Raw genomic sequence first — 14,693 nt, 5'->3', positions numbered from 1 at the left:
TAATATATAAAGAAGAATTCTTTCAGTCTGGAAGCTTTCAAATAGCACCATAATGGTTGCGTACATAATATCAACACATTCCAAACAAGAGTTGTTTTTTCATATACGAGGGATAGCTGCTTTTTAATATGTATTCAAACTACGAAATAATGTAGTAAAAGGTTACAAAATGTTTCAGAAGAATATTATAATTAGATTTTAGTGAAGTATAAACGTCTACTTGATCTGCCATAAAAAACAGCTAAATTAATGTTACGTTGAGCATATCTCAGGAGTCATTTGTACAGAAACAGTACTCTGCTGTATGAAATAGTTTTGTAGCAATTGCTGATTGCAGCAAATCAAAACTTTTATAAACAAATTTTTTTTTTAGTATAGATGTTTGACATGGCGGTGAACCAGTTGAAAGTGTTTGCCAGATATTTGTTAAACCATCGGTTAGATAAATAAGTATTTGTTTTTGTATCCTGCAAGTCCACTTAAATATTTTTTGTTGTTTCAGGAGTTAAAAATGAAATTATTGAACTATATCAAGACTACTACGTAAAGATTGAATTATCACCTCTAAAGCCTGGCCTCGAAATACATGTAGATGATTTGTTTGTTCCTCTAGAAATGGAAGAATTGTCAACATTAGAAAATTATGAAGACATTTTACAAGACAAATGTTCATCTCTTCAGGCGAAAAAGAACAAACGCAAAGAGGTAAAAAGTTTTCGAGATATGCTTTTTGATGACGGTCAAGTTTTATATACTGTTTTTGTCATTGCCGATCCAGGTGTTGGGAAAACAACATTCTGCAAAAAGCTTATTTCGCTCTGGTGTAAAACACATACTGACAGACAACATGTTCAGAAAGACTCTACTTTGGCCACAAAGAATAAAAGAAAAACTGATGCAACTAATGTAGAACAGAAAGGGGCAAACAGTGAAGAATCACTTGAGAGAGAAAATGCAGAAACGCTTAAGCTCTTTGACTATTTATTTTTTGTATCTTTGAGGCATACCTCAGATGAGGTAATGATAGAAGATATGATAGCAAATCAACTTAGGATTGACAAAAGTACAGTAAATTCTATTCTAGGCTCATCACAGATGAAATGTCTTATAATTCTTGATGGACTAGATGAATGGTCTGCACCGGTTAGCACAAAATACGATCCGTGTGAAATTAAGGGGTTTCCCAAGACGCACCATTCAAACAAATGCCATATTTTAGTAACAACTCGCCCATGGAAATTGTTGTCTATTTCATATGTAAGGACACACAGACAGAAAGAAATCAATATTGTTGAAATGAAGAAGAACAATTCTGACGAACTTGTTAGATTGTTCCTAATTCAATTATGCAAAAAAGAAAAAGTAGATCACGCCTTAAAAAGATTCAAAAATGAAATAGAGGTAAAAGGTTTGTGCAGTCTTTCTGCTACACCTCTTATACATAAGTTACTCTTGTGTCTTTGGTTAGAATGTGGACAACTCAAAACCTCGGTATGTCATATATACGGGGCAGTAATACATCTGTTGATTGAATATGGTCTGAGAAAAAACGAAGAAGACAAAACTTGTAAACGGAAATTAGATCAAATTTACTCAAATACAAAACTTCTGTCTAAGTTTTTCCATAAATCAGATTTAAATAATATTAACCGTTTTGCGGATGTCTTGCTCCCACTGGCAAACTTGTCGTTTGATTCTCTGTTTTCTGGAAAGGAAAAATCTAAGCTGATATTCCGTGATCTAGATTTGAAACGGTATGGCCTGGAGTTAGAATTATGTTCAAAACTGGGAATTCTTTCTCAAAGGCCGGTCATTGGAAAATCTCTGTTATACCGTGAGAGAACGGTAGCTTTTCTTCATAAATCATTTCAAGAATTCTACGCAGCTATGTATATTTCACAAAATCCACACGAATTTATGCGTAAGATAAAGGAAATAAGCAACAACCCTGAGAAAATATTTGAATTCTCAAATGTATTCCAATTCCTTGGGGGAATATGTCCAAACATCATTGCAGATTTATTTGATCACATTAGTTTAATTGACAATGCCCTTGATAACAGTGATGCCGAATCTGATGACATTCGGAGGAAACTTTCAAACGTTATATTAAGCATTAGCAAAGAAAGTCTGAATTGTAATGTCACAACTCTCTCGATCAGGATGAATTATCTGTATCTCAGTAGCTCTGAGACGAAATATTTACAGCTTCTGGCATGTATATGCTCAGAAGAACTAAGAGAGATTGAACTTGAAGATATTTCTGTAAGTCACACACAGATAACACATCTCCTCACACGCTCTCGTCATCTTACATCAGTACAACTGTGTGATTTAGAAATTGTAGATAAAAATAGCATGCCAGCATACACCACAATTAATGTTTCATCAGTAAAAGATTTCACCGTTTTTGGGTCATCGGACATATTTGTACACTTGCCGCGATTCCCGAGCTTACAACAAGTGTGTCTTGGCCATCTTACGCTTACACATACACAGATGTCATATATTCTGTGTGAATCGTTGTGTCTGAAGAAAGCTGAAATAAAACAAGTAGAATGCATCGAAGATAAAAATTGTGGATGCCGTACTAATGATCAAAGAACTGCAAACAGATTTTCGATGTCCCGTATTTGTAGATGTCTTGCTACCGAAAACAGGAATAGTTCTATAATATCTGTGGTTTCGCATGTAGTCGCTTTATCCATCACGTATGGAGGAGGAATGCTTTCCCATATACAAAAGTATCATAGGTTACAAGACATAACATTAATATCAATTCAGCTTTCACACACAAACATAATGCATCTTTTAACAGACTCGCCCTGTCTCAGAAAGGTTATACTTAAAGACATAAATTGTACACTTGACAAAATGTGTGGATGTAGACCGTCTGAACGTAAAGACGCACCCAAGCATGTTGTGTCGAATATGATGAACTGTTTGACTCAACTGGGATGCGATATATTCAAACATATACATAGCTACCCTAGGCTAAGTGAATTGAATATTGCAGGCATTACACTTACCCACTTGGAGATAACAAACCTCCTTGCTGATTCACCAGATCTTCACAATGTTAGATTATCAGAAGTAAAGTGCAATCCAATATACGAGTGTGGATGCCTGTGTACTAGTCATACGGAAAACCTTAACATCGTTACAGATTGTCATAGAAACAGCTGTCTTCTACATGCACTTCCTCTGGCCAAAGAGAAGAGAAGTTCCAACGTGCAGGTATGTACAATACTGGCAGGGAGTGGAATATTTGACCATATACGAACATTTGAACAGCTGCAAGAATTGCATATTGAGGTTACAGATCTTACACACTCAGAGGTAACATGTCTTCTCACTACTTCGCCAAATCTTACGAATGTCAGGATGAATGGTGTATGCTGTAAAGTTGACGATGAGTGTGGATGTCCTACGGATTTGCACTGTAGCATATTTGCAGCAGAAATATGCACTATTGAAGGAGGGAAAGAAATGTTTGCACATGTAGACAAATGTCCTAATCTAAAAGAACTGAAACTTCATTATGTGGATCTGTCCTACACAAAGCTTACAGATCTTCTGGCCCAGTCTCCATGTCTCCGACAGTTGTCGTTAGCTGGATTAGATTATGTGACAGATATTGAGCACGATGGTATTAATTCTCAAACTAATAATACCAGCTATGACCAATCATTAAAAGACGGAATCCTCCAAATTTTACGACGGATACCAAAGATTGAAGGACTTCGTATAAAGTTGGAAGATATTGAAATTAGACCGGAGCCAATAGTAACTGAATTAAAACAGATTGAGCATATTGAATATATAGACACCATAAAGGTACGTTGTATAGATAATGATGGTTTTCATGACACTGACTTTGAATTTGAAACACCAATCCGTACTACTATCCGATTGAAAGTCAAAGCACATGACATAACATGAATGATTTAAAGATCTTTTGCGTCAATTGAGCTGTGTAAGTTTTCAAAAGGTAAGACTCTTGAGAATAGGTCACACTGCCCTGTATAATATTTCATAACAGATAAATGATATTATTTGATGAGCTACGACTGTGACTAAAATTAATTTCGACAATTGGTCCAAAAGACGAGTTTTTCCCTCTTGAAAGATATTAAGCACACTAATATGTATATTGACCCCAAATCGATAATTATGATAAAATCCAAAGAGAACTGGCAAAAACATAAAAATATTTCTTTAAGCGCATCTTAATATAATAGATAGATAGATAGATAGATAGAAAACATTTTATAAATTACTTGCAAATTAGTTAAAACGGCAACGTTACCATATTTCTAGAGTTAAAGACCTATACATTTATTCCACTATATTATACACCATATTGTTGATTTATAAATGTGAGAAATTTCATTATACATTTTGGAAACATTTCTATTGGCGAAAATATTATCAAAATTGTGCTTTTACCGTAGAGTCACATTATGAAAATTTGTGTAAGGTACACACTTTTGAAATATGTCTAGCAAAAACTCAAGCACACGACCCTATCTTTTTATTTGCCGAATTTTCTCAGTATATTCTGAAGTTTTGAAAAATTAGAGTTTAATTAAATTCTACGTGGTAGAAAAAATTCTGATCCAAATGTGCAGAGCAACCTTAAAGTTTTAGTAGCTGTTTTAGAATGATCACAAACTAGTATTACAGGTTATTTTTGTGTTTGTAATTTGTTGGTATAGATCTACAACATGTCCTGGACGAGTTGTTCACTGAAATAAAAGACATGAAAATAAAACTTAAGGGTGTCAATTAGAAAATTTACAATACTGTTGTTACATGTTATTGCTTTCCTTCTATGATAAGTACAATACATGTGCTTTTGTTTTAATTTTCTCACTAATTTAAAAAGTACAATTGTTTTCAACGTAGAATTGTATATATTGATTAATACCAAATAGCATAAACAACTTTAGAAACACTCAATCATTTTGCATACCGGGTATATAACTAAATATGGCATTGATAGTTAGCATGTTTTTGTTGTTAACTGTAAATTATTAATATATCCCAATGAAAATTGGGCACACTATCTAATGATTATTTGAGTGTATAAAACATAATAAATTCATTGAACCCTGACAGTTACAATAAATGAGGTAATCCAAAAAATAAAAGGTCACAAAATGTGTGCAACCTTGTACTTGTCACTGTGTGGCAAGTAGTACCAGCTGTTTTTTTCCCTTTCATTTATTACTCAATCAATTTTTTCCTTTCTGTTTCTTTTTATCTATCTTTCACTTAAAGATATATTCCGTCATCGGTTTAATCTACGTAATGCTGACGAAGTGGGAAGTACTGTTTATAATGTTGGCATAACTTTAAATCAAACCCATTTGCTATTCTTTTCATTTCAATACATGATTATTTATTAGTCACCTACTGGTTGAAAACGCGCTTTTCCGTCCGTCCGTCATTCCATCATTCCGTCCGTCTTTCCGAGCTCACATTTACATACTTAGGTGGCTATAGGAACAATAGGTAACTGTACTTTTTCTTTGATGTCATTCATTCCGTAAGGCTTTTATGTGGCTATTTTTCTCTTACGTGGCTAAAAGAACAATAGAGAGAACAAAATAGAAGCCACATAAGTATCCATATGTAGGAACGTCTGTCCTTCCGTCCGTACGCAATTTCGTGTCCGGTCCATGACTCTGTCATCCATAAAGGTATTTTAATATTACTTGGCACAAATATTTCCCATGATGAGACGACGTTTCATGCGCAAAACCCAGACCCCTAGCTTAATGGTCAAGGTCACAGTTGGAGGTCAAAGGTCAACAGGGCCTTTTTCCTGCCCGGTCCATAACTCTGCCATCCATGAAGGGATTTTAATATTACTTGGCACAAATGTACCTCATAATAAGAAGATGTGTCGTACACAACCTTCAGATCCCTAGCTTAAAGGTCAAGATCACACTTGGCAGTCAAATGTTAACATGGCATGAACAGGGTCTGTTTCGTGTCCGGTCCATAACTCTACCATTCATGAAGGTATTTTAATATTACTTGGCACAAATGTTCCCTATGATGAGATGACGTGTCTTGTGCAAAACCCGGACCCCTAGCTCAAAGGTCTAGGTCACAATTGGAGGTCAAATGTCAATAGGGTTTTTTTCCTGTCCGGTCCAGAACTCTGTCATCCATCAAGGGATTTTAATATTACTTGGCATAAATGTTCCCCATGATTAGACGACTTGTCATGCGCAACACCCAGAACCCTAGCTCAAAGGTCAAGGTAAAACTTGGAGATCAAAGGTCAGTGGGACATTTTTCCTGTCCGGTGTATAACTTTGTCATGCAAAAAGGATTGGAATATTAATTGGCACAAATGTTCACCACTATAAGACGGAGTGTCGTGCGCAAGAACCTGGTCCCTAGGTCGAAGGTCAAGGTCACACATAGAGACCAAAGGTCAGATACAAGAATGAATTTGTCTGAACACTTCTTCTTCATGCATGGAGGGATTTTGATTTAACTTTGCATAAAAGTTCATTACCATGAGACGGATTGTTATGCGCAAGAACCAGGTCCCTATGTGTAAGGTCAAGGTCACACTTAGAGGTCAAATGCCAAATTCAAGAATGACTTTGTCCGGAGCATTTCTTCTTTATGCATGGAGGGATTTTGATGTAACTTGGCACAAATGTTCACCACCATGAGGCTTTTTTTTAGGGAATTATGTCCCTTTGTTTTACTACAAAAAGCTTATATTGTAACTTATTTATTACAGGCCGTAGGGAAAATTTGAGACCAGTTTTCTGTTGTACAACATGCATGTTACATCCAATTTTTATGTGTATTTTGACCTATCTCTACCTGGTCTTGTATAGAATTGTTTTTTGTTTTTTACTATAAATAACTTATAGATACCTTTTTGATAATCGGCCAAAAAATGCTATATGAAAACAACTATAGGTTTTTATATATTCAAATTTTAATTCAAGCTAAGTGTTTTGTTATAACATATTGTATATATACAGATATCAGTTAATTATGTTATACTGCAGTAGAGAAAATATGGTGCCTTCCAGTAGGGGACTTTGTATTGCATGGCAATACTTCATTCACTTGTTTTGTATGTTATGTATATATGTAGAAATGAAAATTATATGCATAAAATACGATTAAGTTAAGAACCAGCTGTAGAATTAAACATTTTGCGGCCAACCTTACACACCTCAAGGGAGAGAATATGCTTTTCTCTTGATATCGTTTGCTATTCTGCAAGTGTGCAGATATGTAACGAGAAATTTGTTATACAGAGAATGATGATACAAAAAAATACAAAAAAATCGATGTCTAGTTCAATAAAGAAAGAGAAAAGGCTGAAGAAAGAAAAAAAAATTAATGAAGATTCTGAAATTTGATCACCCTCGATTTCTCGTGCCTCGTGTGCCCCCGGAGTTGACTATTTTGATCGTTGAAGTTGAAGGATGTGGGCAATCAAAAAGATGATATGCCCTAACCTTATATCAATCTATTTGCAATACATGGCATTTTTAAAGTTAAAACCCCACCTTTGATCATATATGCAATAAATGATATATGTCTTCTTTTGTAGAACTAGTCACATGTTATATTTTAGTTTTATGTTTATTGTGTTTTACCATATTCGTCATTTAGATATTAAATGACATATTTGAATCAAACTTAGGTCTTAGTTTTGTTTAATACCATCAAACAGAGCTCATAAAGTGAGTATACCAGGGAGCATGCATAAATGTAAATTCATTGTAAAATAATGGTTTTATTTCAAGAAATAGTAATCCGGAACGGTACGGCATTCAGATTAGTTATATTCAACATCTAAATCTGCGTTGAAAAATTATTCCTTTGTTTGCGGCGAATAACCCACCCTCCCAAACCTGGTAAACGCATAATATATTATATATTCAATCATGAATTTGTTAAGATTTGGTTGGGAATTTGTTACTCACTGCTCCTGTTTGGCATTAAATCCCCACCTTTAATGTAATGAATGATATATGTCTTCTTTTGTAGAACTAGTCACATGTTATATTTTAGTTTTATGTTTATTGTGTTTTACCATATTCGTCATTTAGATATTAAATTTTTCCGTAACAACCTGACATAAATGATGAACTTTCAAATATCCTCTTTAAATAATCGCTGATAGACTCTCACAAAGTAAATTTATTGTTTAAAACATTGATCGCTATGACAAATAAATCTTTATAAAAGAGTTCTAAATAATGACAACTCTCGTTTCTATCAAATTCTGTTGGGTTAAGTGTTCAAATTGAACATTTCCAAATGAGAAGTTTCTGTGTACTCACAAGCCAGTATCAGATCAAACTTTATGTTGGGTATTTCTGCAGATTATGCAGATTACATGTTAGTTCCTGTATTTGTTTTTTTTTCCCTAGTTATCAATAAAAATAGCCCAGAAGCTTCTATTTAAATAGGTCATACGGTCGAAATTTTGAAGTCTAGTTTAAGGGCACATCACATTTATTGTCAATATCAGGGGACTGATAATAAGCATGCGGAAATTTTTGGAGGTTGTTTTTTCAGATAAATGAAATAACTGCATAAGTATTTTGCCTTTTAAATTCTTAAAATGATTTTATGAATATTTATTTTTGAAATCATACCTTAAATGAATCATTTGCTTATACTCTTTGTAGTGGTAATATGAATTTGATCATGTTTATTATGTTGTCCTTCGCTTGTTCGAAGTATGTAGGCCTATGTGTCGAAGTGTCGTCATCTTTTATTGTTTGATTTACCTCGTCTTGACGTTAGTTTCAGACCCTTCATTGGTTTAGCATTCCTGGCGGTTTTAATTTCGCCAATATTCGCGAACAGTGCGAAGTAATTTCAAGCAATTAACAGTATTATGCGATGGAATATATCGAGCTATGAATTTACCTCGACACGAGTAAGGCTACTGACTTTTTGTCATACTAAACCCACTGTTTTATATTTAAATGCTCCACTTTGAAATATGTCAATCATATATTAATTTTGCTTTGTTCCTTGTCAAATTTCTTCTTACAGAAATAATAAATAGTGTTGTTTGCGTTAGATTGAAGCATTGCTCAAGGTATGTCTAGGATGACAATGTCTATATCACAGATATTGTAAGATGTTGATTTAATTTACTGGTATGCCGTTAAACAAATAAAAATGAAAAATGTTCATTCGTTAAGGTATTGAATATTGTTTACTATTTCAGTTTACCCTTTTTATTTTTTAATTGTTCTATTATTTTATTGTAAAACATGATTTTATCATGATAAATGAATAAATATGTCACTTCTTTCAAAGTATTGGCTTATTTTCTATCCATTCCATATTCGCCTGGGAAGTCAATGTGTTGATTCACCAAATTGTATAGAATGGTTACTCAGTACAAGATATCCACGGGTTTAACTATATCATTACCTTTTACCTTTTTGTATTGCTTTTAATGACATTAATTTAAGAATGTGCCATACTAGGTTAGATGCACATATTAGAACCAAATATTTGGTCAATGTTGATTGACAGCGAATGAAAAGGATATGATAGTCTGCTTTTTTGTTTTGCAAGTGCTAGAGGGACTTTCAGCAAGTTTTCGTCATGGAAAAATATTTAAAAAAAAACAAAAAAAAACTTCAAAGACATTTTGCCAATGTAAGAAACAGTTTATTGTCAATTTTAATGAAACATTGTGAGTTAATTCACTTTCAAATATATGGTCGAATACAATATATAGTTCCGGGTGCTTATTTTTCCCCTTAGCACCATATAGTGAATAATCTTCGGGAAAACTTGTATGTTAAACTGATTCATTTTAGCTCGATTGTGATGAAAGCTTGAAGCTTAAATGAATCTATCTCGAATCCGTACTGGTATCATATGAAAAGTTATTGCTGCGACCGCAGTGGAGCTCGAACCTAAAACCTAAGGGTTGCGCGGCCGACACCTTAACCACTAGACAGATGCTCACCTTGATCCCCTTTGAATACCTAGTTCTGAATACTGGTTTAATTCTAGTCTTAACCATCATTCAGTCTTTATAGTCTGCTCTCTATTTAATCATGTTCATAATAACCTTAAATGGAAAACTCTTCAACCGTAAAATCAGTGTAAAATTTTTTGCCAAACTATATGTCTAAGTGCAGTAATAAACGTATATCGACTAAACCAACAATATATCCTGTTCATAAGATATTAAAAAAATCAATATACTAATGATAATTTATGAGACCTAACTTGACAAAATGTTAGTTGTGCAGATCCAAACTTGACCCTAATCTTTTCAATAGCTCTATCTACAGTGAAAGAAAAGTATTCCAAGGACCGCAACTCCACTGGAAATTGATTGATGGACACCAAAATAGAAACTATCAGTCTAAGCACCATTTCGCCGTTTATAATTTCATCTGTAGATACTCGGATTACACATTTAAGTTTATAAACATAGAAGCCATAAACATAATTATTATTACGTCAAGGGGCCATAACTCTTATATGACCGTAAAAATGAAAACATTTTCAAAAAAGCTGTGCATCGAACGTCAGCATATCTTTATTATTGATGCCTGCAGAGTACCAAAACAAACTTTAACGGAAAATAACCCAATATATTAGACTCAAGTTCAAGTTCGATTCTGGCTCAGCAAATCACATCAAAATCTCCATCAAGACCGTGTGACTTTTTACGTCCAAAATTAAACATTTCATTTCAGCTATAGATCAGTGGTAACTTACTAACTCTTATAACTGGTCATGTGAGCTACCCTTAATGTAACAAGACAAGGTAAAAACATTTAACATTTATTAGCATTTACGAAACAATTTATGCAGCAAATAAAAACACCAAATTAAATAGATCTATGATTTATAAACTTAACTTTTCAAAATAAAGTTAGTTACGTTCTGGCATGTGACTGGCCACGGCTCCGTTCTCGTTGGGATACCGAGCCAAGACAAATAGCTGTATAATGGCGTCCCATTTAAGCAAAGCAAAAGTTCAATTGTTCTAATGGCGCTGGTAGTCAGTCATCATTATGAGTTTGGTACTGGAGACTCGAATTCCGCCACATGTTCGATGAGGTAAGCAGAAACTGCAAAACCGAAATCGAACACCGCCAAAAATACAAACAAATATTTTGGCAAAAATTCGAGTTTCCAATATGAATGGAGTCTTTACACCAGTTTGTTTTCAACTAAAGCTATTTAATAGCAAGCAAAGCACGAAACACAACTCCTTATGCAGAATCATTTTATTTTTTAACTTTCTTTGTTATAAACGACGACATATATCTACCAAAATATACATATTAACTTTCTTATTACTTAACTTATATTTGCGTTTACAAATTTGGGTAGTTCACAACAAGAAATGACATCAATATTAACACAACTAAAATTGAACTTCCACACTAGCCTGAATGTTACAAATCATATTTTTAAGATTTTTTACAAATAGACAATTTCCAATGTCCGACAGGTGAACACCATCCTTTTGAAGTAAAACATTTCTGTACATGCAAATATCGTGTTGTTTCCGTGCGAACACAAAGGCATTTCTCACAATAGACGACCCCACTATCCACACAACTGTCTTTCCTAATAAATGTAATAAAAACCCGAATGATTGTTTTCACGATTTATCAAAAAGGGGAAACATATATAACTTGATTACCATTATGCCTTAAACTTGTTGACAAATGGCCAGAATTTATCATAATTGGTCCACGCAAATACGATTCGATCGCATCCGACTTCCAGCGACCAATCATCTTTATTGTGTCTACCGGAATTCCATTGCAAGCTGCTGAGCTTGCCGCCCCTATCCTGAATGAATGGGCTTTGAATCGTGCCTAATTTGGACCCATTAATGCCAAAGACTTTTTTAATACTGCTGAAAATTGATATCTAGTCAGAACTTTTCCATCAAAGTGCCAAAAAAGTGGCCCCGAAATTCTAGGCCGAACCTCTAAATATTCTAACAGCAATTTAACTGGACATATATTCGAGCCAGTACTGCTTATTTTCAATGTTACACCTTTTTGCAATTGATCAGTCTTTGATTTCCGTATGCGAAGTATTAAAAAATTCTGAGATTCACAAATTTGAACATCTTCAAACGCCAAAATATCGCTTATCGCGTTACCACTGGATTTTGCCAGTTCACCCACGCGCAAAAAAGCAAAGAAAGCTAGACTATAAGCACTGGCGAACAGTTTACTCTCAAATTTGTTTGAACACACCACCTCCAAGCGTGATAATATTGTTTTAAGTACGTCAGCTTTAGCGTTTTTGCGCTTTAACCCATCAAGCAATTTCCCGATTACAGAGTTATTTGAAACGTCCGGGATATTTTTAATCTTACACATGTAACTTATTCCCGTTACATAAAGTTTGACTGATGCATAAGCCAATTGTTGTAAAGATAAATAAGCAATAAAATGAACTACTTCGTGTAACAATGGTGGCCATGTGTTACTCAGACCATACTGCTGACGGAACTCTTCAAAACGTTTCAGACCCGTAGAATAGGCCGAATGAGTATTGTCAGCTAAAGCGTCATTTAATAACCTAGCAGCTTCGGACTCAATATCGTCGACAGAAATCGGTCGGGCAGTTTTTCTGGATTTAGACTGGCATTTGGTGCTACTTTTCGGAATCTGTCCCACCGTTTACGAGAAATAGCATCAACAATTACATTGTATTCTGACCTTATATAACGAGCTCTAAAAACAATTTCATGTTTCATTGATATTAATACTAGGTCCCTAACTAAAATCATCACTCTCTTTGATTTTGAACTTTGCTTGTTCAAAATTTCAACAAGGGCCTCATTGTCAATCCATAAAATTATATTCTTCCTAGCAAGATTTTCTGACCATAATATGAAAGCTAGGTAGACTGGAACTAATTCTAAAAATGTCATATCCCTCAAAATATCGCTATTAGTCCAGAATTCCCGCCATTGAAAAAATGACCATTTACCTTGAAAATAACAAGCGGCCCCAAGGTTACAACTTCCCGCACTATCTGTGTAAAGTGCCAAAGTTTCATTACTGTACCATACTGGCTCAGGAATGTGAACTACTCCCTTGAATTCATTGAGGAATTGAAGCCAAATTTGCATATCTTCGCGCATGTCCGTAATTACGCGCTTTAAGAAGTGCGGCTTGTTCAACCCATGCATGGCCTGATAAAAACGCCATAAAAATGCTCTACTACCCCTAATTGCACGACTGAAGAAATTGAGCTTCCCAACCAGAGACTGCAGTTGTAATAATGAAATTTTCTTCTTACATAACAGTTGACGCAACAAATTGGTTAGCTCCTGAATTTTTCCGGCCGGGACCCTTATCGTCATAGCTACCGTATCAATATCAAGTCCTAAAAATGTTAACACTGTAGTAGGACCCACGGACTTCTCATGTGCAATGGGTACACCTAGTTCAGTGCAAACACGTTCAAAACAGTCTATAAGTACCATGCATCTGCCTGATGACTTTTCCGACCCAAAAATGAAATCATCAAGATAATGATTAAGTGAGTTGATACCTGTTAAATACTCTATTAGCCAGTGCAAGAAAGAAGAAAATGTTTCAAATAAACTACAAGACCGAGCACAACCCATGGGTAGCATCCTATCAAAATAATAGCTTTTCCCAACCTTTATACCGAGTAAATGGAAATCGTCGGGATGAATGGGCAAGAGGCGAAAAGCCGACTTGATATTACGTTTTGCTATCTGTGACTCTACCTAATGTAAATATCATATTTGCAATTTTGTCAAAAGAGGTATATTTTACTAAACAATATTTATCATCAATACCATCATTTATACTATGCTCTTTCGGGAAGGTAATCTAGAACCCGTGTAACTGAGCCGAAAACCTTTAGAAAATCCATTTAATAATAAATTCGCGTCTGCCTTGTTAGGATATTTCGAAACGTATTTGGCTAGAAGTTTAGTGTTTATAGGTGATGGCCCGAGGGCCGTTAAATCTCGGTTGTGCAGTCGGGTTTCTGATTGAAGGCCTTGACTGATGACGGTATGGACTTGTCTGTCCGCGGACTGTAACAAATGGCCTTGACCTATTGGTAGAACAGAAACGGTTTGGGTGATTCCCGCTACAATTTAAGCATGCATGAGTATACATACAAAAAGGTGTTACACATGTTTTCAAATTGAAATCGAAGCATTTTCTAAGTACACCTTGATTCTCGTTTGACACTACCGATGCTGAATGACCTACATAAATCAACCACAATTCATAATCAATATTCGCCCAGGATTTATTAGGATCGAGAGACATTCTAAACCTAAACTGTTCGTCATAACTTTTCCAACCCAAAGCTGAATTTCGTTTTGCAGCGATTCGTATTGTCTGCAAATATTTCAAAAGCTCCTGTGTTTTTTCAGGATGCACAGCCAAGAAAATACTCATGAAAACAACAAAAGCATCTGTCCACACCTCTATTGACATTATCTTTTGATTGTTATTTGATTCCCTTTTGAAAATTAATTCCCCTGAATTATTTATAATAAATCTTCCATCCCTTTCAGATTCAAATTTATTGCTCAATAACGATCTTAAATCAACATAGGCTCCAGCAATAACCTTTTCCTTAATATTAGATGGTAGCATTGCCCCTAGTTCGGTATGAATACTAATAAC

The 14,693-nt window shown here is 34.7% G+C and overlaps 1 protein-coding gene across 1 annotated transcript in view; it reads left to right on the top strand.

The window, feature by feature from the left end:
• Window positions 1-9,319, top strand: part of LOC123554266 (uncharacterized) — a 44,409-nt gene extending 35,090 nt beyond the window's left edge. The window contains exon 4 of the mRNA XM_045344283.2: window positions 503-9,319. Coding sequence (XP_045200218.2) covers window positions 503-3,942 — 3,440 coding nt within the window. The 3' untranslated portion in view covers window positions 3,943-9,319. The remainder of the gene's footprint in view (window positions 1-502) is intronic.
• Window positions 9,320-14,693: the final 5,374 nt, after the last annotated feature.

Source organism: Mercenaria mercenaria, chromosome 15 (assembly GCF_021730395.1).
Source record: "Mercenaria mercenaria strain notata chromosome 15, MADL_Memer_1, whole genome shotgun sequence".
In the NCBI taxonomy this organism is placed as follows: Eukaryota; Metazoa; Mollusca; class Bivalvia; order Venerida; family Veneridae; genus Mercenaria; species Mercenaria mercenaria.
The sequence above is the reverse complement of the archived record's forward strand: the minus strand, read 5'-3'. Positions and strand labels throughout refer to the sequence as shown.